Source organism: Panthera pardus, unplaced genomic scaffold (assembly GCF_024362965.1).
Source record: "Panthera pardus isolate Hobbes unplaced genomic scaffold, ASM2436296v1 HiC_scaffold_8, whole genome shotgun sequence".
NCBI lineage: Eukaryota > Metazoa > Chordata > Mammalia > Carnivora > Felidae > Panthera > Panthera pardus.
The window spans coordinates 4,328,430-4,352,567 of NW_026527013.1; the positions used below are offsets into that span (position 1 = coordinate 4,328,430).

Here is a 24,138-nt window from a genome sequence, read left to right on the forward strand (position 1 = left end):
TGCCTTCTCCGGGGGATTTGGAACGGTAACCTTGTTAAAAACGCTCGGGTGGGATGTCAGCGCTCCAGAGAGGAGGGAATTCACTCTCTCTCTCCCTCTCTCTGGCAGTGCAGCAAAAAAGGGCCAAAAAGCAGCCAGGGCTTTCAGCGGTCCATGTCCTGCGGCCAGGCCCAAATGCAGGGAGACGAGGCGTGACTCTCAGGTCGCCACTAAGGATGTGGGGGAACTGGCGGGAATTGGGGGACCGAGTCCAGGGTGGGGGGTGGGGGAACAGACCGGGTGCCCTCCATCCTCGGCGTGGGGCAGGCCCGCGTAGGACGAGAACCCCACAGGATTCGGGGGTGGGCCTGCTCGGCGCCAGGCCAGGGAAAGGGGCAAGCCCGGTCCCCGAGAACGAGGGGGTGCGGGAGGGAGCGTGGCGCGCTGGACGGCCACCAGGCCCGGAGGTCTATTTACATCTGAGGCCAAGGCGCTAGGGCCGCGCCTCCCGCCCCCTCCAGGCCCCGACCTGGCTCGGGAGGCAGAAGGGCCTCAGGGCCGTGCCTCCCGCGGCCTCCCGCGGCCTCTGGCCGGACGGTGGCAGGGCCGAGTCTGCCGGGAGTGATGGGCCGGGCCGGTGAGCCCAGCCTGAGGGGACGCAATGGGGGGCGGCTGTGGGGCCCGCTGGGCCGCTATCCCGGAGCACACAGGTCCCCCACACTCCGGGGTGCTCACCCCTCGGGCTTGTGGCCCCTGGGCCTCCCGCCGCCCGTTCCCTGGCCGCCAGCTGGCCCCCGACGGCGCCTCCCCTACCTTCGTTCGCCAGGTCCGCCATTTTACTTCCTTAAGCCCTCCCACAAGGCCCCGCGCCGGCCCGGGCTCGCCTGCTTTCTGCCAGAAACTTGCGCGCGTGCGCACTTCTCAAGCTGACTCTGAGCGAGGCTGGCAGCTCGCGCCTGCGCGCTGAGCCCGGCGCGGAGTCGTGCTCCGGCTGGCGGTCCGAGCCCAGCCACGCTCCGAGCACGCGCCTGCGCACTAACTGCCCCCCCCCCCCCCCGCCTCCTTTTCCCGCCGACCAAGGGGGCGTGGGCAGGGCGGGGCGCGTGCGGCGCGAGCCTCGCGCGCGTCGCCAGCGACGCGGCGACGAACGTTCTGTGAGACGGGTGCGCAGGGAGCCCGGTTTCGACGCCCCGACTTCCTGCTGGTTTTCCGGGGGTTTCTCGCGGTGGGAGCGTGAGCCGCCTAGGGAACCGCGACCGGGGAGTCCCTAGAGGTGAATCTCTGCGTGTGTGTTTGGCGGGGGCGGGGGGACTGCGGGGCGCCCCGTCCCCTGCGGCATCGATTTCGCCTTCTGAGTGTCCAGTACTTTGGACCAACGTTTTCCTCGGGCCACATGGGGCGGTGGGGGGGGGTGTGGTCAGAGGAGGGGCAGTTGGGGGAGGGGAGGGAGGGGTGTGGACTGGGGGGCGCGGCGCGAAGGACGCGGGCTCCGGGCGGGGGGCCGGACGGCCAGACATCGCGGTCCGGGAGCGCGCCGAGCGGGACGTCGCGTTTCTCCGCCTGCGAGCCGCGCTGAACAGCCCCGCGGGCGCGGGGGCCGCTTCTCGACTCACCCCCGCGGCGTCTCTCCGAACACATCCCCGGCTCTGCTTCCCCAGGCGAGGCCACCGCGGCCTCGTCTCTCCCGGGGTCGCCGCGCCGCCTCCGCCCTCCGCCCCCGGGGAGCTCCGGGCTCTGTTCGCGCGCAGCAGCACGCAGGCGACTCTTTCCAAGACGCGCATTCGATCAAGGGCCCGTCTTCCCTCAACGCTCCCAAAGGGCCTTCTGCCGAATTCGGAATAAATCCCAAGTCTCCTCTTAAGGCTTACGAAGCGCCCCGCGCGCCTCGCTCATCGACGTGTGGCCACGTGGGTCTCTGAGGCCTCGGGGCCTGCCACGCCCCTTCCAGCCTCAGGGCCTTTGCACCTGCCGATCCCTTCGTGTCTCCGTGCGTGCGTAACCTGGTTTGAGTCCCAGCGCCACTCCGCTTCCATTAGTTGTGGCCGCATCCGGTGGGTGAGTTAAGAATGGTTTTAGCGGTTGCAGTTGCTGGGGTGGGGGGCGGGGGGAATGAGAAGAATACCATTTCCTGACGCGGGAAAGTTGTATGGAGCTTCAGTTTCAGTGCTCACAAGTAACATTTGATTTGAAAATAGCCCCACTTGTTCCTCTGCACAACGTCTGCGGCTGCTTTCAAGCTGCAGCGGCAGTGCTGACTCCCTTTAACACAGACTGGCCAACGAAACGTAAAATATTGAGCTTTTGGGTCTTTCCAGGAGAAGTTTGCCAACCGCTTGTCCGCGTGGCTGCCCTGTACGTATCTGTACGACCGACCCTGGGGGGTGGCAAATGTTTAACAACAGCTTCTCTGGGGCAGAATGCGTATGTCAGTATGGGGTGTGTTGCATGCGTATTTATATGTGTGCCTGCGTGTGTAGAGGTTTTTTTTCACACCCAGCGCGGAGCCCAACACAGGGCTCGAACTCAAGGACCGTGAGATGGAGACCTGAGCCGAGATCCAGAATCGGACGCTCAACCCACTGAGCCACCCAGGCGCCCCTGTGTGTTTATAGTTTATTGTAAATTGTACTTATATTTTCCTATCACTTTCTTAAGGCTAGAAGACAACTAATAAAACATAAAATGAAACGAACCCTGGTTTGTAGTGCGGATTTTCTTGGTGCAAATACTCCAACCGTGGCTGATTTCAAACTAACGCGACCGTGAGTAGCGGCAGAGCCAGGAAGAGATGCTCAGAAACACCCTCTATTTGTTTCCAGAGCTCGTTAATTGTTTTCAGTGTGGTCCCCAAATCGGCAACATCAACATCACCCGGCAGCTTCTTAGAATCCCAGGCCCCAAACCAGACCTGAATCACGATCCACATTTTCACAAGATACCCAGGGGCTTCCGATGCATGTTAGACCTTGTGTAGGAACTTTTATTTACTTTTTATCTTTATTTATTTATTTTGAGAGTGTGTGCACACGTGCCAGCGGGGTAGGGGCAGAGAGAGAGGGAGAGAGGGAATCCCAAGCAGGGTCCACACTGATGGCACAGAGTGCAACTTGGGGCTCAAGGCTCAAACCCCCGAACTGTGAGATCATGACCTGAGGCGAAAAGTCAGACACTCAACTGACTGAGCCACCCAGGTGCCCCGTTTAGGAACTTTTATTCATTGTTGGGGGTGACATAGGGTTAATACCGTTAAGAATTTCCCCAACTTTATTTAATAGATGCCTCGATTCTGCTACCCTAGATTTTGCTGCCAGGCTATAAGCACAGGCCACAGACCCTGGGTTAGAAATGCTCTAGGAATGGCTAGAATACCAATGCTGGAAAGGACCCTGGTGGTCATCAGGTCTGTCTGGTCGCCAGGATCGTGTAGGCTTAGGTTTTCTCATTTCTAGTTTGTGGATTTCATTATATTTCATTTTATATATTTTAGAGCCCTTGCTCAAAGGTCTTCTTGGCCTTTGCCGTACGTCTGGACTCTGTGACCCTTTATGAACTTAATACCTTGCTTGCCTTTTTATTGGTTTAAATTTACCTTAAATAGAGTATATCACCACCCAAACTAGAAAACCACCAAGCCACGAATAGGAAATAACTGTAAAAGTAAACATGAAGACAAAACAAGGGTTTTAAATTCTGGGTAGACACCATTGTTTGCCAAGGTTGCTGAGCCCCAAGCCTACTTTTTCTTTGATGTAGAGAGAGATTTCTCAGAGGGTTATTAAAGGCATATTATCACTAACAGAAACTCCCCTTGACATGATGAGAAGTACTGAAAAAGAACTGGTAATGGGATAACTATAAATCATTGATTCGGTGTCATTTAAAACCATGTCTCCATGTCTCCTAAAGTCATTTCATACACCACATTCGTCCCACACTTCGGGCAACTCCCAGCAACGCATCATCACTTGCTAAATATAATGCAGTGGTGGTTTTTCAAGGGACAGTGAGAGATGCTAAACCTATCAGCCTGGTGAGCCAATGAAATTTCCACTGGTTTCACAGTTGTCTTCAAAGTGCCAGTGGCCTCCAACATTTGCCCCTGAGGCCTGTTTTTCGCTTTCTTTATGTGGTCCCCTCTAACAGATCAACTTGGTTGATATTTATTTACTAAGTAAATATTTGTTTATAACTTACCTGGTGTTAGTTGGGAAATACGGTCCCAAACTCTTTGACCCTTGAAAGGTGAGGTATCTGTTCCTTTCCCTGGAATGGGGGTGGACTTGTTAACGGTGGACGAATTGGGTACAGTCAAAATGACACCGCGTACTCTATGAGGCTAGGTCACAGCAGAGACAGAGGATGCAACTTTCACCTGCTTTGCTGGAACAGTTGCTCTTCAAGCCTTCAGTCTTTATGCAAACAGTGCACCGGCCCTGAGGCCGCCATGCTGTGAGGAAGCCAGAACACGCAAGCCACATGGCAAAGCCCTGAAGAATTCCCAGTTCGCCCTTCCTGTTCCTTACAGAAACCACGAGAGGTCCGTTAAATGATGGCTGCTATTACAAGCCATTAAGTCTGGGAGACAGGTGTTATACCGCAGTATATACCCACCACACTACTAAGCATCGGGCACTGCTCCGCATGTTGGGGCCCAGGATGGAAAAGACAGACCCTGGCTTCATGGAGCTTTGCATTCTTTTGTGGGAGACTTAGAATAGGTGAACAAAGTAACAGGAGATGGCGACTAGTGCTACAAAGAAGATGAGCCAGCATATTGTGACAGAGTGGCAGAAAAAGGGAATACTTAAGATAGGCTGGTCAGGAAAGTGTCCCCTCTGAAGAGGTGACACTTAATAAAAAGATCTGTAGGAGAAGCATTCTGGAGAGGACAGTGGGTGCAATGGTCCTGAAGCAGGAGCCAGCTTGGGGAGCTGGAGGGGCAGTGAGGAGTTCAGTGTGGCCAGGGCAGATCCAGTCCGGGATCCCACTTAGATGTCACGACCCTGTAGGTCACAGCAACGAGTTTGGGGGTTTTTAATACAAGGGTCAGGAGTGGGAAATGGAAGGATCCAAATGGTTTGCCCTCAAGTGTGGCTTCTCGGCTGCCTGCTTCCTCCTTGGTTTACCAGGAGACAGGGCTGAGGACCCCCTGAGCCCTGGCTGTGCCCTGAGAACTGTGCACTTGCCTTCTCCGCAGCCAAGTTGTAAATGGCCTCTGTGCTTCGGGTTCCGTTGAAAGGGTTTTCACAGCTGTGATTAGGTTTTCATCTTCCATCTTCCTTTCATCTTCCATGCACGTCATGGGCAGGAAGCCGGCGTGTGAAATATTTGCTCTGCGCCCAGCCCCACGCTGAGACCAAGGACCTAATGATTAATCAGCTGCAGTTCCCACCCTCAATTTGCTCAGAGTCAGGTGAGGGCAAGGGAAGTCGTCCTGGGTTGCCTCCTCCACCCTGCACCCTTGCCTGGCCTCCCTCAGTCCACAGGTGGGGTTCCTGACGGCAGGACATCCAGTGTGGCTGATGCTGATGCTGATGGGGGCTGATGCTGATGGGGAGGGGGGTGCTGATGGGAGCCGACGCCAGCTGGGTGCATCAGCTTCCCTTGCTCCTATATTCGGCAACAGCTAAATATAGTATGGAATTGGGAAGAATTTTTTTTTACTTGTAGTTTTTAAACAAGTATTAAGATAAATTCAGACTTAAAAAAGTGGCAAAAATAACACAAAGAATTTTGTATAGTCTTCACCAAGCTTCCCCAGATATTAACGTCTTACACAGCCACAGTACAACGATCAAAACTCGGAAATTGACATTGATTCAATACTGTTCATTAACATACACACCTTATCCAAATTTCGATTGTTCATCGCTGATAATTGTTTTCCCCGTCCCAGGATCCAGTCCGGGATCCCATTGAGATGTCATTTCTCCTTCGCCTCCTTCAGTCTGGATCAGTTCTTCGGTCTTATTTTTTCTTGACTATGTCACTGGTAATGAGTACTCCCAGTTATTTGGAAGAATGCCCCTTAATTTTGGGTTTGATTCATGTTTTCCTCATGATTAAGCTCAGGTTGCTAATTTTTTTGGCAGGAGCGATGTGTCCATCTCAGAGCGCCCTATCAGGAGGCACATGATGTCAATAGTACCATTAGTGATGATAATTGAGATCACTTGGTTTGGATGGCGTCTGCCAGGTTACTACTTTTCCCGTTGTAATTACTATCTCGTGGGGGAGATACTGCGTCTATGTAAATAAGCAGAGAATATTTGAGAAAGAGAAGGGGGGGAGGCAGAGGAGGGCAAGAAGGAAACTCGCTCATTCAGTCTGTTGTTGTGGTCTTTCCTAGCATGCATTGTCGCAATTTAGTAAATAAAACTGCCTCCATTCTCGGCAAAAATCCGAGCTCTGTGTGTCCCCAGGGGAAAAGAAAGAGGCCGTGTCACACAGTGACCACTGGGGGGCGGCAGAGGATTGGGAAGCCATTCCGCTCCTAAGTAGCTAAACCTGAGGGGACTCAAAGGCTGTGTGTGCATCAGCTGGGGTCGGGCATCTCCCCGAACCAGGTCAGGAAGGCGCCGGCGGCTCCAATAAAGACGGAGCCCTTCTGGTTGCACCGATCTTGCTGCTCTGTGGATTACGCTCTCAGCACAGCGCATGCGCCACCTCTGGCCGCGGGGCTCTCCATCCCGGAAGGACTTCCGGGAGGTCTGAGAATCCCTTCTGAACCTGACTGCGAGATTCGTGGGTACCGAAGGTGTGTCGTTTTGGAGACCGGTTGCAAACCCCAAAGACACTTCTGGCAAATGTAAGCAAAGGCAGAATTTGCTGGGAAGCTTTGAGATGCTCATAAGATCAAAAGGAGAAGAGAAGAAACTGTGTAACTCCAGTGGGTCTTGGCAGCCGGAACAGTTTAGCAGAATGGGAGGGGCACCTCTAGGAGAATCCCCAGACTTCTCTTGCTTTCAGGCTTACGTTCAGCTCACGATTCAGACCCCCAACAGAAAGTGCTGGACGGGTCCAGCATGGCAGGGCACTTAGTCCCTGCCCCCCTCCTGCTTTCCCCAGCTATCCAGTTCATGCCTCCATCAAACATTTATTGAGCCAATGCCTTTAGGTGCCCAGCGGCTGGTCTGAGGTGCCACCTGCCATTTGAGATGTCCAAGTGGAGGCATCCGGTGGGAAGCCATACGTCTGAGAGCTGAAGGAGGGGGGGCTGTCAATCTATCGTGCGGTCCTGGGTCCTCACTCCTGGAATGAACCCGTAAGTCCCGGCTAGGGTCTAGGAAGCCCTCCAGGTTTTCCTCCTGGTCTCCCTCCCGCCCCCTCACCCTGCGCCAAGCCATTCTGGCCTCCTCACTGCTCCCCACGTACGCCAAGCCCTTTCTCTCCAGCGCGCACACAGAGGTGGCATTTAAATCCATGGCAGAGAGGTTGTTCCTCCAAAGGGAATCGGGTGTTATTGCCAAGGGATGTGGAATGGATGCTGGCTGGCAAAACCCCACAGACGTCTATCACAGAGGGTTTTAGGAGGGACCCGTGACCTCAAACTAGGTTGAGAATCACTGCTTAGTACTGGCGGCCTTTGATACATACGTATATGCGATACATTTCCTTTGTCCGATACATTGTACACTTTACACGGCATTATCTGGCAGCCTGATACCGTCTCTGTATGTACACACATTATACTGAAACAAGGTTTTTACCAAGATGGTTTCTGCTTTTATCCCGCTCCAGTATGAAAAAACCAAACCTGGTCATAACCCTCCCGCTCGATTTCGTAACTCACTTGGTCTGCTGTGAGGACCTCTCGCTTCTGCCCACTCCCCTCCCTGGCGCTCTCTCCACTGCCACACTGCAATTCTATCCCCACCCCTTGCTTGTACCATCCGAACAGGCACCTAACTGGCGTCCTTGCTTCCCGTTTATGTACAATCCACCGTACCAGAATAAATCTTTCTAAAGCTCATCTCTGATTATATAAAATAATTCTGGTGGTGGCCTCTTGAATGGATTTACAGTACAACCTTGGCTTGCGAGCATTAATTTGTTCCAGGAACGTGCTTTAATCCAAAGTGCTTGTATACCAAAGCAAATTTCCCCATAAGAAATCATGGAAACTCAGATGATTCATTCCATAGGCCCCAAATCTTCATATAAAAAGGATTACAGTACTGCAATATAACACAAAATAATAAAGAAAATAAAAAATAAAGAAACGTAAATTAGCCCGCACGCACCTTGGAAAACCTTTGAGGCTGGTGTGAGGGGGTCAAGGGACAGGAGGGTTGTTGTGTGAGACGGCTTTCACTGCCACTAATGGATGTGGACTCCAGTACAGTATTAACAAACTCTTGTCATAGACTGTGTTGAACGTAGCTGGCACTAAGGCAGCAGAGGAAAGGGTCTCTATCTGCAGGCAGCCTGGCCTAGAAGGAAGCAAAGCATCCCTAAGCTCACTCTTGTCTGGAAGAGCAAAGGACTGTCCACGAGTGCCACTTGTGGGCACCTTCCAACGTTCTGAAAAACCACTGATTTCCGCTCAACGCCACGGCCTCACACCGAGCATCCGAGTGTGGGAGACGATCACCCACAATCCCACAGAGATAGAGAGAGAGAGAGAGAGAAACCATTGGCTCAGTTGTGATCACGTGACGTTCGGCATCACGTACTAGTTGTTATTGCAAGACATCGCTCGTTTATGAAGTTAAACTGTGTTAGAAACGTTTGCTCGCCTTGCGGAACACTCGCAGAGCACAAGGTGTGACTGCATTTTCTTTGGTCACTCCTCAGTGTTCCTCCACGCGTTTTCTCTCCTCCCTCCCCCTCCCTTCCCATGGTTACCATGAATAGCGCCTTCTCCCAGAAGCCTTCTTCACTCACTCACTCGCTAAATGTTTGCTGAGCATGTGTAGAGCCTATGCTAGATTTGGAAAATGCAGTATTGAACGAGGCAGACAAGAGCTAGTCCCCAGTGTTCATGGGAAATGTGGGGTATACAGGATCCTAATCTAGCGGGAGAGCTTCCAGGAAGACTTCCTGGAGGAGGTGTCAAATACGTCCGCGGCAGATGCGTGTGTGTGAAGGGCACGGAGGTTAGATGGGAGGTGCGGTGAAGCTCAGGGCCCCAAACGAGGCCGTGGGCTGAGCTCCAGGTGCGAGAAATCAGAGCATCGAGTGGGTAAGGGTGTGCGTGAGGCACAGGGCGAGCAAGACAAGTGATCAGTGACGTGGCCGTAAACGTTCAAAAGATGCAAGAACGGGCCATAAAGATCATGCTGTCACCCAGTGGCCCTCAGCTGGGGGGGGGCGGGTCGATCCTACCCCCAGGGGACACCGGGCGATGTCTGGAGACGTCCGTGGTTGTCACAACTCGGGGAGGGAAGGGGGCCCTGGCACGGAGCGGGAGAGGCCAGGGGTGCCGTGCCACAGGCCGCAGAGCCCAGGACGCCCCACCAGTGAGAACGAGCTGGTCCCAAGTGTGCACGGTGCCAAGGCTGAGAAACCATTGTTGAATGTTTACTCCGGCACTTTCTTTCTCAGTGTCCACTTAAACGCCGTGAGGTGGGGGGGGGGGGCAACTAACATAAGTACAGTTGGCCCTCGAACGACGTGGGTTTGGGCTGCGTGGGTCCACTTAGATGCAGCTTTACAGCAGTCAATGCAGGACAGTTCTGTAGACGGATTGTCTCTCCCTCATGATCACCTTAACTACATTTTCTTCTCTCCAGCTTGCTTTACGAATACAGTATATGATACAACACACAGAACGCGTGTTGACTGTTTATTGGTAAGGCCTCCGGTCAACAGTAGGCTATTAAGGTTTCGAGGGGACAGAAGTTCCGCGTGGACTTCTGGCTGCAAGGAGGGTTGGCGCCCCTAACCCCCACGTTGTCCAAGGGTCAGTTGTCATTGAGATGAGGGCACAGCCAGGGACAGCCAGCGTGGAGTTGGCGCTCACACGTGCACCGTCTAGTCCTATTTTCCCTGTCGTGCTGCCTCTCCCGGCCAGGAGGAGTTGGGGAGTGGCAAGGAGGAAGGAGAGAGTGGCTGCGTTGTGGGCATTTTGGGGAGTGGGAGGTGGCCCTGGGTTTCTGGTCTGGACAGTGGGATGGACGGTGGGGCAGTGCTGTACGGACACGAGGAGGAGGAGGTCCGCAAGGTCAGATGCTGAGCTCCTGCTTTGCTGTGTGGAGGGAGAAGCACCCGCAAACCTCGGAGCGGTGGGGTGGGGGTGGGGGGGCGGCGCTGGGGAGCAAGTCCGCAGCGCGTGCAAGGGCACAGTGCGGAAGGTTCTGGAGGACCCAGGAGCGGGTGGGCACCAGCCAGAGCTGTGGGAGGACGAGTGGGGGAGGGGTGACACCGTCGGCTGGGGATCTCTCCCTTCTCAGCATCCCCACAGCTGGGGGGCATGTGTATGTCTGTGTGGGGTGTACCTCACGTCTTGTTTTGGAGTTCTTGCTTCTAGAGAATTCCCAGAGGCACGAACATCTGTGGGTTGCCCTGCATCCTCCCCCCCCGCCCCGCCCCGGCTTATCGAACGCTGATTGGGGGTCATCAGGATTATAATGCAGCTCCATGATCATCAGGGATCCAGGATCCTTTGTCTCATTACTTGGCCATCCTTATTACATGATGTCCACCTCGAGGTCTCAAATGTCTGTGGATGCGCCAGCCATCACGTCTGCATTCCAGCCAGCAGCTTCAAATTTCCCCGGGTGTGTACAATGTGGGTAACACCTACTGTCAAAAAGTGGAGCTCGGACAGAAGCATCTAGCGTGATTACTCAGAACCCCCAGAGGCTCTCGGTAAGATGAGGTTCCCCTTGTTGTTCACCCCCCGTGCCTGGCTTCCTACCCGGTGGGCCTTCACAGGGACTTGACAGCCTGTGGACCTTCAGCGGTCTCCCCTGCTCGTCTCCGCTTGGGCTCCCGAGGCAGCTGTCATGGGGGCATTATCTGCGCTCACTCTGCCACCAGCCACTCAGGCCCAAGAGCCGGGCCTGGCTCTCCTCCTCCAGGGACCCTGCCTCCCCGGCACTGGGCCTGGGTCTAGACGGGGAGGCAGGGCGGTGGGGGCTGGGGTTGGCTCCTGCTTGGTGCGGGGGCTGGCACTGCTCGGGGGTCTCAGGCTGGAGAGGGCCCGAGACCGTGAACCACGAGATGGGGTGAGTCTGGGCTCTGCTGGGTTCCCAGAGCCTGGCGGGGAGTCGCTACAGGGACGGGCCCCGGGTGCCCAGCTGAAGCAGAGGCTGTGTGGTTGCGTCCTGGGAGTTTCCCGAGGCTGGCCACAAAATTTGCATCAGGGCCCGGTGCAAAATGAAAGCGTGGGCCCTTTGTTCAAAAAATCATTGAGAATTTCGAGATGGTGACAGCAGAGCACGAAGCCACCTGCAGGCCGTGGAGGTCCCAGCCCCGGGACGTAGTAGACGATTTTAGTGTCACCCAGGGGCTTCAGGGCAGAGGGACAGAGGGGCCTGGGCTGGGGCCAGGGCCGAGCATCTCCGGGCCACGTGGGGCACTGGCGTGGCACGGAGGGGCAACTTTAGGGGCTGACCAGGAGCCAAGTCCGTGTTTCTGGAACGCCTTCCCATCCCGGCTTCGGAGCCTGTTGGTCTCCTCTGCAAGGACTGTTCCAAGTCCTACCACCCCCTGCGTCAGAGCCCCCCGAGAGGGGCGGTCCAAACCGTGCTGCTTTCCGGCCCCCCCCCAGCAACCCCCCCCCCCCCCGGGCAGCTCCGCTGTGGCTGGGGCCCAAGAATTGGCCACTTTAGAGTAAGCTCCCGCAGTGATTCTTAGGGATCCCCAAGTTCGGCCCCCACCACTCTACCCGACAAGCCCTGAGGACAACTGGCGGGTTCGTCAGTGGCTGGAGCAGGATCTGAATGGGTGTCGTCTGCCTACAAATCGTCTGCATCATCCTGGGCTGAGAATTCTTTTCTTGCTATCTTTGGCCCAGGGCTGGCCCTGCTAAATGAAGCTCAGGGAACCTGCTCCTTCCGGAACACTCCCCGGAGAGCCAAGAAGAAGGTGCCAGAGGCCACTGCTTCTCCTCTGAGCCTCGCCTGGGATGAGCCTGGCCGGGCTGGCAGTCTACGGCAGGGGACTGGCTTGGAGGGAGGGCCGCATCCTTCAGGACCACTGTGTGTGTGTGTGTGTGTGTGTGTGTGTGTGTGTGTGTGTGTGGGAGGGGCTGGGGTGTGGATCGTGGTCCCTGGAGTGGGTGCACTCAGTGTGTTCACTGCAGCGCGAAACAAGAACGGGCTTGGAAGGCTCGTGTCTTTACCGTCGCTTCTACTGTCCCTCGTGGAACCTGCAAAGGCAGGAGCGTGAGGCAGAAACCCCGTTTGTACTGCTTCGCGCATGTGGAAGAAAAGGCAGGCCATCCCAGTCCGTCAGCTGAAACGTCTCCCAGGAGAGGACATATATATTTTAAAGACATTCTTTCTGTCTGGTTCCGGCTGTAAAAGCAGGCAAACGTGGTGATTATCACGGGCTTCTGGCTTCTCAAGTGAGCGCCTGTCTTTCTTGTCCTTCCCTCCGCACCCCTCCGCGCCCCTGGAGTGGGCTGAGGAAAGAAGGTTTTTAAAGGCCACGTGAGTTTACATCAGCATTTTCTGTGTGAATGAGAAAAAACATCGGGGACTGAATATACCGCAATACACATGTTCATAAGAAACGTTCTAGTAACGCGCTGAGCACAAAACTATTGATATAAACGTATTTCCAAAAGGAGAAACTATTGCATTTCGTAAGACGTCGCTTCTTAGACCAGAGGTTTGTCTTTCTTCTTTGCAGCTGGTTTGGGGGCAGAACTCTCGCACGGAACCGAGTGCGACTTGTTATGACGGATGCAGATCCGGAGTGTTCAAAGTTATTTAACTCAAAGAAGGGTTTCAACCTGGAGCAGTTCAAGATGGGACTTGCCCGGGGTCAAAGTGCTCCAGGATTGCTAGTTCAAAGGCAGGCGTTCCAGAAGATTCTGTGCAGTGGGAGCCAGGCCGACTTGGCCCGATGGCTGCCCTCTCAAAGTGCCACTGAAACACGGACCACCGAGCCCCCTCGGAAAAACTCATTGCAGACCCAGCAGTTTGGCCTGATGTTGGCCGTGAACTCGGACAGAACCCAAATGCTTCTAGTTGCTGATAAAACTTAAGGTTTTGATTCTTAAAGACACCACTGTATCTCGGCACGAGCAGGCCACTTCCGTGACATGTTCTCTGAGGCACGTGGGGCTGTGGGCTGTGCGTGGTCCAGGGACTCGGCAGTCGGCAGCGGCTTCCGGAGACCTTTGGCGTCTGCGCGCAGGGCTCCGGCGGGCCGGCCTCTGCACCTCGGCACAGCGGGCAAGGGCAGGAGGCCTCGGGCACGGCGCTGAGATGGTCCCTTCCCACCGCAGGGCACCAGGCCAGGGGGCCCCGTGGGCACCGGTCAGCCCAGCACTGCCCGACAGCTGCGGCACATCCCGTCCCTCCCGGGATCTGACTTTTAAGACACAAGGGTGGAAACTGGAACCAGCGGAACAGCAAAGGAGCCCAGTGTGGAGGCGCCGACCCGTCCGGCCCTCAGGTGGGGGTGCGGAGACTCAGACCGAAGTTCACAGCCCAGCAGAGGAGAGAGCGAGAACGTTCGGAAGAAGATGACCCAGGAGGCACCAGGAGAGCAGCTTGGGCGCTCGGGAGCCCGATGTGACCTTCTGCCGTGTTTACCAATGGTTTTCTTGAGGAACAGCGTGTCCCGTGAGGGTGCGCCAGTGCCTCGCGAGTCAGGTCACGTCACCTAAGAGGCACTGCTGCGGCGGAGCTCGAGGGGCCCGGTCCGGAGCCCGGGGAAGGCACCGTCCAGCTAGATGCCCTGCAGGGAGTGGTTTGGGTCACCACGTTCCCGCTTCACCAGCGGCTCACCCAGGCCGTGGGCGTCCGGGTCAGCCTCGCCGCTGCGGTCCTCGCCGAGGTCATCTGCAGGGTTAGCGTTGGGGATGAGGGGTGCGGGCAAGGGGTGCGGCAGGGAGGGAGAGAGAAGCACGTTCTGAGAGGTGCACAGGCATGGCCAGGCCAGGGTCCCCGCCCCCCCCCCGCCCCCCGGCCGCAGTGCCCCAGGAGGCCTTGTGACCGGAGACCTCCCTTGACCAGGGTCCAATTGCCCGGTCACATTTCTGGCAGCGTCCCCCTTGGCACTGGTGCCCCCGCCCCGTGGGGCAGGGAATGGGTTGGGGTGGGGAGAAGAGGATGCCGGAGGCCCGGGGCTGTGGCCCTGCTCCTGGGCCCGGGGTGGAGGTGCTTGGGGAGCGGAATTAGACATCGCCCCGAGGCGCCCACCCGAGGGGGAGGTGCAGGGCTGCTCCTTGGAGCCTTGGCCCATCCTGGCCTGTCTGGAGGCAGCTCCTAAAGGTCCCCAGCCCACCCCGGGAGCTGCCTCGATTTCCACTAGCACAGGAGTGGGAGGAGGAACCCCCGGGAGAGCCACACAGAAAAGCCAGGGACACACCCACCTTTATCGAGCAGTGTCAGCGACAGGGAGGCGAGATCATTGAACTGAAAGAGAGAAGCCCGGGGGGTCAGGGGCCTCGCAGAGGGGCCTGGTCCCGGTGAATGTCAGCCACCGTCCCCTAGCCACAGTTCAAACAGGCCTTCGCTTAGAAATGGTAGCGGTCCCCACGCGAGAGGTGGCACTGAGGCTGGGTGTGTCCCCTCTGGCACCTTCTGGGCCTTGCCTGGCAGCCGCTGGAGAGCTGAGGGGGTGCTGACTGCTCAGGCCACAAGGGGACAGGGACTGTGGCCTCTGAGTGGTAACAGGCTTACCATGTGTTAAGAGCTCTGTAAGCGTCACCTCATTTGTTCCTCAGAACAACCCCATGTGACACACCATTCCACTCCCAGGAGTGTGGCCGAATGAGGCAAAAACAGGGATTCCAACCAGAAGGTGCCCCCAGCGTTCACAGCAGCCCAAAAGTGTGAACGAGCCGTGTGTTCGTCGGTGCGGGGACAGGTGACGCACAGTGTTGAACAGCCACGCGGTGGATGCTGTTTGGCCACAGAAGCAGTGAGGCAAGGACACCCGCTACGACACGGAAAGATTATGTCGAGTGACAGATGCCCCACACAAAAGGCCACATCACGTGTGAGTCTGTGCGAGTGAAGTGTCCACGACGGGCAAATCCCGGCAGAAAGCGGGGCGGTGGCTGCCAGCGTCTGGGGAGAGGGACGGGGGGAGAGAGGCTGCTGCCAAGGACGGGGTTTGCTTTTGGGGTGATGGAGCTTTCTGGAATCACATAGGAGTGCTGTTTGCACAACTCTTAATGTACTAAGTGGCACTGAAGCGTTCGCGTAAAATTGTCTGGGATGGCAGGGGCACCTGCACGGCTCACGTCATGATCTCACGGTTCGTGGGTTCAAGCCCCACGTCGCGCTTTGCGCTCATGGGGCAAAGCCTGCTTGAGATTCTCTCTCTGCCCCTCTCTCTCTGCCCCTCCCCTGTTCGCACGTGCTCTCTCTCTCAAAATAAATAAATAAACTTAAAAAAATGGCTAGAATGGTAAATTGTAAGCGTAGTTTACAGTAAACGCCATGGGGGGGGGGGTGGATGTTCAAGGTCTCGATTCGGAGGCGGGGACTCCGGAGCCAGGTCTGAACCCGGGTCTGTGGGGTCCAGCCCGGGAGCTCTTTCCCACCTGCGGGCCTCCTGCAGGCGTGTTCTGTTGGGGCGTCTGTCGGCCGCGCCCACACCTGCCCCTGCCGCCCCCGCTGCCCCGCGGTCCCCGAGCCGGGGGGAGGGGGCCCTCACCTCTCCCATCACGGCGATCGGCGTCTCTCCAGTCGCCTCCGCCACGCGGTGCTCCACCAGGTAGAACATGTACTCGTCGTAGAGCAGGCGGATCAGGTGGAAGGAGCCAAAGCTGGCAGCGCTGCGCAGCGTCAGGTCGCGGATCACCATGGAGCTGGGGGATGGGCGGACGGGGGCTGGGAACCTTCCGGGGAGCAGGGAGTCGCGGCCAGGCCTCCCGGGGGGGGGGGCCCCGTGGACCCGCGAGGGGCCTGCCAGCCGCCCAGACAGACCCCGAGTGCCCGAGCCCCCCCCGCAGGTGACCGGGCGAGCTCCCGTTCTGGGTCCCTGGCGGGGACCTTCCCCCCCCACCCCCCCCAGGCTCCCTTCCCCCCACCCACGAGCTGCAGACGTGGCGCCCGCCCCCTTCTCCCCAAGGCCTCCGGTCAACCACGGGGGCGGGGCGGAGGGGGAGGGGCACGGGTCCCGAAAGGAAGGTCACAGGCCGCTCGCTGCTCCCCTCGGAAGCTATCAAGGAAGCTATCAACACGCCGTCCCCGGGTCCCCGGGTCCCCGCCCCGAGCAGGCAGCTCCGGCCCTGGGGCCCCCAGCCCCGCCGGCCCGAGTTCTGGCGGAAGTCAAGCCGGACTCACCTGTAAAAGGACCACTTCAGAAGGAACTGCCGGGCGGCCTTGGGGAAGCTGGGGCTGCCGGCGTGCTGCTTCAGGACCTGGGTGACCACGTTGTCCAGCCAGGTGGCCCACTGGTCCAGGGAGCTCTGCTGCTGCAGGGTCAGCTTGAAGTCCTGCTCCAGCCGCTGCACCACGCTCTCCTCGCACTGGCACACCCACGAGGCCTGCTCCTGCGGGGCGCGGGCGGCGGGTCAGGACAGCGCCCCCCACGGCCAGCTCCGGGCCTTTCCCTGCTGCCGCCGAGCCCAGGGGCGGATGCGGATGGACAGGCAACACCCAGAGAGGGAGCCCCCCGGGCTTCTGAGCGCTTAAATCCGCGCTTCGCGGGTCCGAGGCTCAGAGGACACACCGGGTCTCTGTGGCGTTTTCCTTTTAAGTGGTCACTTTCCCAAATGTGTGTCTTGTGTATTTAGCGGACGAACTCGGCGTGAGCGTCCTCGCGGCAGGAGCCACATGCGCACAGCCTGAGCCCGGAGGAGACAGCCACGAAAATGGCAATGGGAAGGTAGATTCTTAAAGAGTGGGAACGGAGGTGTGGGTCCAGGCGCCCGGACGCTGGGGGGCCTGCAGGATCATGGCTGGGGGGGGACTTGGGTGGGCTGCAGGGGGGGCCTCCACCCTGAACCTGTTCTCACGCATGCCGGGTTTTGCTGTGGGTTGAATCTCGTGGTTTTGTGCATCTTTCTCGAGGCTGGAAGGCTAGGCCGGCGGGGTGGGGGGTGGGGGGTGGTGGGTGGGGGGGTCACGCACGGCGTCCCCGATCTGCGGCCCGGTCTTCGTGCCCCACCGCAGGCCACGGGGGGCGGGGGGGGGGGGGTGGATCGCACGGGAGAGTCACCTGCACGTTGGCAAAGTCCACGCGGTTGAGGTCACTGAGCATCTGGTTGATCTGGGAAGTGTTCTGGAGCACGGCCCGGGCTGCCTGAGCGAGGTGGTTGAGAGACGTGTATCTGCGCAGAGTCTGTGCGAAGGCACTGACCACGCCCACCTGTGACGAGGGAGACCCGTAGACAGTGAGCCCGAGCCGCTGTTCTCTCTTCTCCTGGGCGGGTGCTGGGCTCAGGGACAGTGCAGGGGGAGGGAGCAGGGAAGAGCCCCCCCCCCCCCCCCCAGCTTCGGACAGTCTCAAGGACCTGAAGAGTGAGAATAAATGAAGGACACAAACCTCCCCAAGGCACCTTGGCATCTACAGCAGATGCCACAGTATCGGGGAGGTAGCATTCAGGACGGTATGCTTATCCCCCCAGAATCCCCTGGCTCTCAGGAGTGGCCAGGGGAAATACAGATTCCTGGGTGCCACGGGATCAGGCTTTGTGGGGGTGGGGCCTGGGAATCTGTGACTGTAACCCTGGCTACCTTGGCTACTCGTAGGCGCCCTAAGTCTGAGAGTCACTGGTCTAACAGAGAGTTCCAGAAGGTGGTCAGGGAGGCCAGATGCTGGGAACCTGGCCTCACCGGTTTGCAGGTCTCTAAGAGACGCTTGTGAGAGCATCCGGCAATCACTGTCCTCTGTGCACGGAGGCCAAGTGGGCTCATTTCAGGTTCTGATTTGTGGCCAAGACCGTTGCAGTAAGGCTGGCAGCAGGGAGATTAAACCCTCCCCCCTATGACGGACATGGAATCATTCCACCTGTTCTGAATCGACCCAAGTGCCTTGGAGCAAATGACACCTTCTGTCGTGCCCCTCCCTGCTAGTGCGGGCCCTCCTCGCCAGCAGCCTCGGGGCTTCCCGGGAGGACTAGGGGTCTGCAGGAGGCACAGGAGCCCCCTGCTTTCCCCGGGGCAGAGGACAGGGGCCCCTCCCAGCTGCTCCCTTCTCAGCGGAGCGGCTACCTTGGTCTGGATGGCCTGCTGTGGGAAGTCTCTCATGGCATTCGTCAACCAGCCTTCCAAGCTCTTGGCAAAATTACGGATGGCCTGCGTCAAGGTGCCTGGGAGATGAAGCCGAGACACCGTGAGAAAGGCAGTCTTGCCCATCGGGATCAGCATCAGTGCAAGACACACACACACACACACACACACACACAGAACCCGGAAGAGCAAGCAGTGCAGGAAAAGAGGCGGCGGGCTCAGGGCCGGGGGAGAGGGCGAGGCGCGCAGTGCAGGGGGGGCGCTGGGTAAGGATGAGGGCCGCCCAGGGCCTTCAGCTCTGTTCACCTGCCTGTCTGCGCCAGTGGCTCTCACTGAGGGCGACTCTGCCCCCAGGGGACACCGGGGGATGTGTGCAGACCTCTGTGGTCGGTGCACCTGGGGGAGCTCCGGGCACCGAGTGGGTGGGGGCCAGGCCCAACCCCCCATAGTACCCAGGACAGCCCCGATGACGGAACGATCCACACAGTGCTGAGGGGAAGCCCTCAGACACACCCACGTACGTATATTCTACTGGCTTCCAAGTGCATTGAGAGATGGCTGGCAATACAAAACCACTAAGGCTGTTAAAAACCCTACAAAAACGTAAAAGGAAATATACCCCAACCCAAAGCTTCATACGGAGACTTTAACTGCACGCTACAACGAGCAGTTTGTGGGCAGGCTGAGCCCAGAGGAGAAACGTGATGGCTTTGCCGTTTCCCATTTTCTGGCACGAAAGAAGCAGACCGGCCCACAGAGAAAGAGCAAAGCTTCCGCTGGGCCCAGAGGCGAGAGGCACAGACATCGATAGGTCCCGCCCGCCCCGGAGTAACCCCTGGCGCCCCCTGCAGTCGCTCATTAAGAGCGAGGCCTCGGGGCGCCTGGGTGGCGCAGTCGGTTAAGCGTCCGACTTCAGCCAGGTCACGATCTCGCGGTCCGTGAGTTCGAGCCCCGCGTCAGGCTCTGGGCTGATGGCTCGGAGCCTGGAGCCTGTTTCCGATTCTGTGTCTCCCTCTCTCTCTGCCCCTCCCCCGTTCATGCTCTGTCTCTCTCTGTCCCAAAAATAAATAAAAAACGTTGAAAAAAAAAATTAAAAAAAAAAAAAAAAAAAAGAGCGAGGCCTCAGGGCCCAGCTTCCTCCTCCTTCTGCCCTCAGAAGGCCGAGAGGGAGAGCCTGTAGGGACTGGGACCCCCCGACCTGCATCCTGGAGGCATCCGGGCAGGGGCCCCCTGGAAGGTCGCCAGCCCCAGTGGGGTTTTAGCAAACCTGCAGACTGGGGTAGGTCTGTCCTGTGACCTCAGCCCCACCCTCTGGGGATCTCCTCCCAGCTGGAGTGTCACCTGGGCGCCCCCCCCCCCCCCCCCCCCCCCCCCGCAGCACTGGGCACACCTCAGCCTCACACACACCCTCCAAAGCCCCGGTGGCCCGAGGGTGGCGGGCCTCACAGAGCCACGAGCTGGCCCTCCCCTGGGCCTCGTTCTGGGGGACAGGGAAAGCACAGGGGGCCAACGGGGGAGAGCGGCCGCCTGCGAGCAGCTTACTGGGCACCGGCCGCAGCACGTCGGGGATGAGGATCTCCACCAGGGCCTGATACAGGATGTGGTCGCAGTTCCTCATCCACTTGAGGATGGGCTCACACTTGCACAGAGACACCAGCTTGTCCTTCGGGAGGACGGCACCTTCGGGCTCTCCGTCGCTGTGGGGAAGGGGGAGACGGGGTGAGCCGCGGCCTGTGGGGTGGCAGGAGGGCCACAGGACCGCACCGAGCCCCGCGTCCAAGTCCCCGGCGGGCCCGCGCCGCCCCTCCCCTGCCTGTGGCCAGGCGATGACACGTGCTCTATTTGGGACTCTTGGGGTCCCCTACGGTCCCTCCTGCTGAACTGACGGAGGGGCAACACCAGCCACAGGCCACGGTCAGGGTGTGAAAAGCGTACACACCCAGAAGGGGGCTCTGAGCACCAGTTCCCGGAAAGGTGACACGTTGGTCTCTGGGTCACAGTGCGGAGGGGGGGGGCGGGTCGCAGCCTGCAGGTTAAGCCTGGGGTCCTGGGAAATGAGCGGCCAGTCTCGGCGGGGGCAGGGGCAGGGGCAGGGGCGGTGAGTTACCTGGCAGGGAGAGGGGCGGGGCCGTCACCCGAGGGCGCTTTGGAGTTCCAGAAGGAAAGCCACAGCTTCTCCATGTACTGAAACTGCAGGTGCACCACGACATCCAAGGTTGCCTGCGAATGAACACGGCCGGTCAGACACAGCTGTGCATTGGAAAGCGCGCCTGGCACTGTTGTCGGGGCGGGCAGGCGTGACAGGAGCCGCAGTGGGGTCCCTTGAAACGCAGAGAGAGACCCCAAGAAGGGACAGAATGAGCGGATGGGCCACGGTTCGGGGACTGGAGATTCTGGGGCCCCTGGGCGGCTCAGTCGCTTCGCTGTCCGGCTCTTCATTTCAGCTCAGGTCGTGACCTCACGGTTCAGGGGATCGAGCTCTGCATCGGGCTCTGCGCTGACAGCGTGGAGCCTGCTTGGGATTCCCTCTCCCTCTGCCCGTCCCCTGCTCGATCTTTTGGGTTTTTTTTTTGCTCTCTCTCTCATAATGAATATTAAAAAGAAAAAAAAGAGAGAGTGGAAATCCTATCTACTTCTCAGCCAAAGGAGGCGGGGGGGGGGGGGCCACTCCTGTCTCCTCCGGGTCGCCCAGAGACACCTGGTGACGTGAGAGTTCAGCGGTCCTGGCGACGTGTGAGGCTGAGCGCCTCACCTGGGGGAGGCACGCCCTGCTCTCCGCCCACATTCTAGGGGGCCCCCCCGCGGCCCAGGCCGTCTCCGGTGCGGGGGGGGGGGGGGCGGGGGGGGGGGACGGTCACCTCGCAGTGCCGCCGGTAGACCAGCTGCAGGGCCTTGACGTCGTGCAGTGTGATGCTCTCCTGCAGCAGGACGCTGCCCAGGTCAGGCGCGGGGAACTCCGGGAAGACGTGGGAGACATCTGGGGGAGGAAAGCGGGGGTTCACGGAGCTGCAGGAGGTCCGCACGCAGGAGTCGCTAGGACGCCCCGGTGCCGGGGGACGCTGGCCCGGCGTGCCAGGGACGGCTCCACAGCCCCGGGTCTCACGACTTTTAAGCTTTGGTTTTCTCAGGGACAGAATGGGACAGGACTGTCCTCTCCCGGCGACAGCAAATACGCTGACACAGGTGGCCGCCGAGCCCAGGGCCCCGGCACTCAGCGAGCGCTCCCATCGCCCCAGCGTGCACCCAGGGCAGCGAATCCGGGGAGGGGGCCAGCCGTGGCTGTCCCTGGTGACTTCCCAGAAGGGTCCTGCCTGGGCTCCAAAAATACACTAAAGATAGTCGAAGGCCACTGCTGTCTTCAGTGTGTGAGCCTATGGTCAGTGACCTCAGCAAGCCCCCCCCCCCCCACCCCCGGGCCTGTCGCACAGTGTAGTCTGCGAGTTAGATGCTCCCCCGGGGCAGGGGTGGCGCCAGTGGGGAAGGGGGTCTTCCAGGGGAGGGCCAGGCAGCCCGGTGGCAGGGCCCCCGGAGGGGAGAGGCAGTTTCAGGGAGTCCCGAGCATTCTAAAGGCTCTGGGGCAACAAGGGGGAGAACTGAGGAGGGCGGCCAAGTCCTGAGCCAACAGGTTTTAAAATAATCTGGCCTTCCCTTCTGATGGGCATTTCACGTTACGTATTCATTTTCCCGACGGTCACCTTGCACGTTAATTTGGGGGGCATCTGCTGATTATTCTGGAATCTTGGGGGTACCATAGAACACCTCTATGTAATTTACAAGGTATTATACAAGAAAGCAGCCTAAAGCCCCCTGTAGGTGAACCCCGTGAGCAACTCAAGGAAGCCGGAACTCTTCCAGAAGGCCCTGTGCCTGGGGGGGGCGGGGGGGGGTGGGGGGTGGGGGGGGGAGGGGCTCACTGATGAACTGCTGGTGGTGCTGGCTCTGGGCGGCCATGGCCTGCTCCGGTGTGCTGTGCAGGCTGCCGTGCGAGCCACTGTCCCCAAGGCTGTCTGTCTTCTGGGCCGGCCGGTACCTGGACGGGGGACACAGCGCCACCGTGAGGCCCCAGCAGTACTGCCCGCGGGGGCCCGGGGAGCAGAGAGCTGAGCAGGATTCAGTTCGGGGTGTGTGTCTGTGTAAATTTAAAAGCCTCAGGCACACTCGGCTGTCGTGCAGCCGCCCCCACTGTCTCCTGAACTTGCCATCTCCCCAAACCGAGACTCTGTCCCCATGAAGCACCGACTCCCCCCCACCCCCCCGGCCCCCCCCCTTGGCTCCCCCCATCTACCCTCTGTCTCTGTGGATGGGACTCCTCTAGGGACCCCCTGTGCGTGGAACCCTCCAGTATCTGTCCTTTTGTGTCTGGCTTATTTCACTGAACATAATGTCCTGTCACGATGTCCTTCTTTTTTAGTGCTGAATGACATTCCAGGGTCTGGAGGGCACATCTGCTTATCCATTCATCTGCTGATGAGTCCTCAGGTTGTGTGTGTGTGTGTGTGTGTGTTTTCCCCCTAATACTTCTCTCTTAGAAGATAAGTGAATTTCTTTCTGCAGAGTCACAAGTATCTGACTATTACATAGTCTCGAAGGAAATTCCGGGACTTTCATTTCGCCTCGAGCCAGAACGCATGACCAGCCCGTCCCGGCGGCGAAGTGCGCTCCCCGGGGCCCGTGTCCCTTGAGCCCAGCAGGACGCTGTGGGGGCGGTGACAGCGTGTGGCGGCAAGAGCGGGGGGGGGGGGGGGGGGGGGGGGTCCAGCTCCAGCGGGGGGCTCCTCTCCTTGTGGAGAGTGGGGCCGGGCTTCCCACGAGGACAGAGAAATGCCTCCCGGGTGTGTGGTGGTTCCAAGTGTCAACGGCACGAGGTCCAGGGCTGGTCCTCAGATAACACGCCACCTGGCATCATGAGTCACAGGTGTCTGCAGGGCCCGGACCAAACAACAAGAAGAAGCTACAGAGGCCACACTGTGCCCAGACAGGTACAGGAAGGACTGCTGGGTCCACTCTTCCATCCGTTGGCTCCCGGAGAGCGTTCTAGAGATTCTCTTCCGTGGCCTCCGGCTCCCACGATTGAACATATGGTTTGGAGTCACTGGGATGGCCTTAGAGCGGCTAAAATCGGCGTTTAGCCACATACGGCTTGGCCAAGGTATGATGATGCCACGCGGAGGTGAGTGGGGCACGGTCCCTGCCCCGGAGCAGTCTGGATTCTGCGGAGAGGAGCCAGGGGCAGAGGGAAGCAGGGAAGGAGAGGTGACTGCGAGGCTGCCAGGGAGGTGACACTCGAGTGGGGCCCTGAACCAGGGGTCTGCAAATCCCAGCTGTGGAGAGCCAATTGTGCTCCTGGTTTTGTGAATAAAGTTTTTTTTTTTTTGGGGGGGGAGGGTGTAAACAAGGTGATTTTATTAGAGCCCAGGACCTGTGGGCAGAAAGAGGTGCCCGCGAATAAAGTTTTACGGGCACACGGCCATGGTGCCCACTTGTCTAGGGATCATGCGGTGGCTTTCCTTCTACGATGGCAGAGCTGAACAGTCAGCAGAGTGTGTGGCCTGCAAAGCCTCAGAGAGATGCTCTCCGGCCCTTGACAGCAAAGTGTGCTGACCCCTGCCTTAAAAGACGAGCAGCTATGTGACGGGTAGAGAAGAGAACATTCCAGAAAATGACCGGGCCTTTCCAGCCATTGGATCAAAATGTCAGGAAGAGGCAGCCATTTAAGTATATAAGCTTCTTTCTCCAGGCTTCTTGGGTTCTTTTCAACATTCTCTTTTTCCCCTGTTGTCGAAAATTAAAGATCTATGACTTCAGCTCTCGTGATCTTCTGGAAAAGGCCAAACTATGGCAACCTCGGTGG

General features: G+C 58.5%; 2 protein-coding genes and 1 long non-coding RNA gene across 12 annotated transcripts in view; 1 reads left to right on the forward strand and 2 right to left on the reverse strand.

Annotated features, from left to right (window-relative positions):
* Positions 1 to 905, reverse strand: part of RANBP3 (RAN binding protein 3) — a 54,452-nt gene extending 53,547 nt beyond the window's left edge. For 2 of the 6 annotated variants that reach the window (XM_019430756.2, XM_019430754.2), the window contains exon 1: positions 793 to 905. In XM_019430756.2, coding sequence (XP_019286301.1) covers positions 793 to 814 — 22 coding nt within the window. In that variant the 5' untranslated portion in view covers positions 815 to 905. The remainder of the gene's footprint in view (positions 1 to 792) is intronic. The other 4 variants (XM_019430753.2, XM_019430752.2, XM_019430759.2 and 1 more) reach the window with 3 other exon arrangements.
* Positions 906 to 1,481: 576 nt separating this feature from the next.
* Positions 1,482 to 2,671, forward strand: LOC128775509 (uncharacterized). Its single transcript, XR_008420213.1, has 2 exons — positions 1,482 to 2,034; positions 2,477 to 2,671. It is a non-coding gene; the product is annotated as an uncharacterized LOC128775509 (long non-coding RNA).
* A 10,191-nt stretch (positions 2,672 to 12,862) lies between these two features.
* Positions 12,863 to 24,138, reverse strand: part of RFX2 (regulatory factor X2) — a 90,422-nt gene continuing 79,146 nt past the window's right edge. For 3 of the 5 annotated variants that reach the window (XM_053898356.1, XM_053898352.1, XM_053898353.1), the window contains 10 exons: positions 22,202 to 22,317; positions 21,146 to 21,264; positions 20,395 to 20,507; positions 19,830 to 19,984; positions 18,270 to 18,367; positions 17,275 to 17,424; positions 16,398 to 16,606; positions 15,766 to 15,949; positions 14,474 to 14,516; positions 12,863 to 13,940 (listed from right to left, as the gene is read on the reverse strand). In XM_053898356.1, the coding sequence (XP_053754331.1) occupies positions 13,828 to 13,940; positions 14,474 to 14,516; positions 15,766 to 15,949; positions 16,398 to 16,606; positions 17,275 to 17,424; positions 18,270 to 18,367; positions 19,830 to 19,984; positions 20,395 to 20,507; positions 21,146 to 21,264; positions 22,202 to 22,317 (1,300 nt within the window). In that variant the 3' untranslated portion in view covers positions 12,863 to 13,827. The remainder of the gene's footprint in view (positions 13,941 to 14,473; positions 14,517 to 15,765; positions 15,950 to 16,397; positions 16,607 to 17,274; positions 17,425 to 18,269; positions 18,368 to 19,829; positions 19,985 to 20,394; positions 20,508 to 21,145; positions 21,265 to 22,201; positions 22,318 to 24,138) is intronic. The other 2 variants (XM_053898357.1, XM_053898355.1) reach the window with 1 other exon arrangement.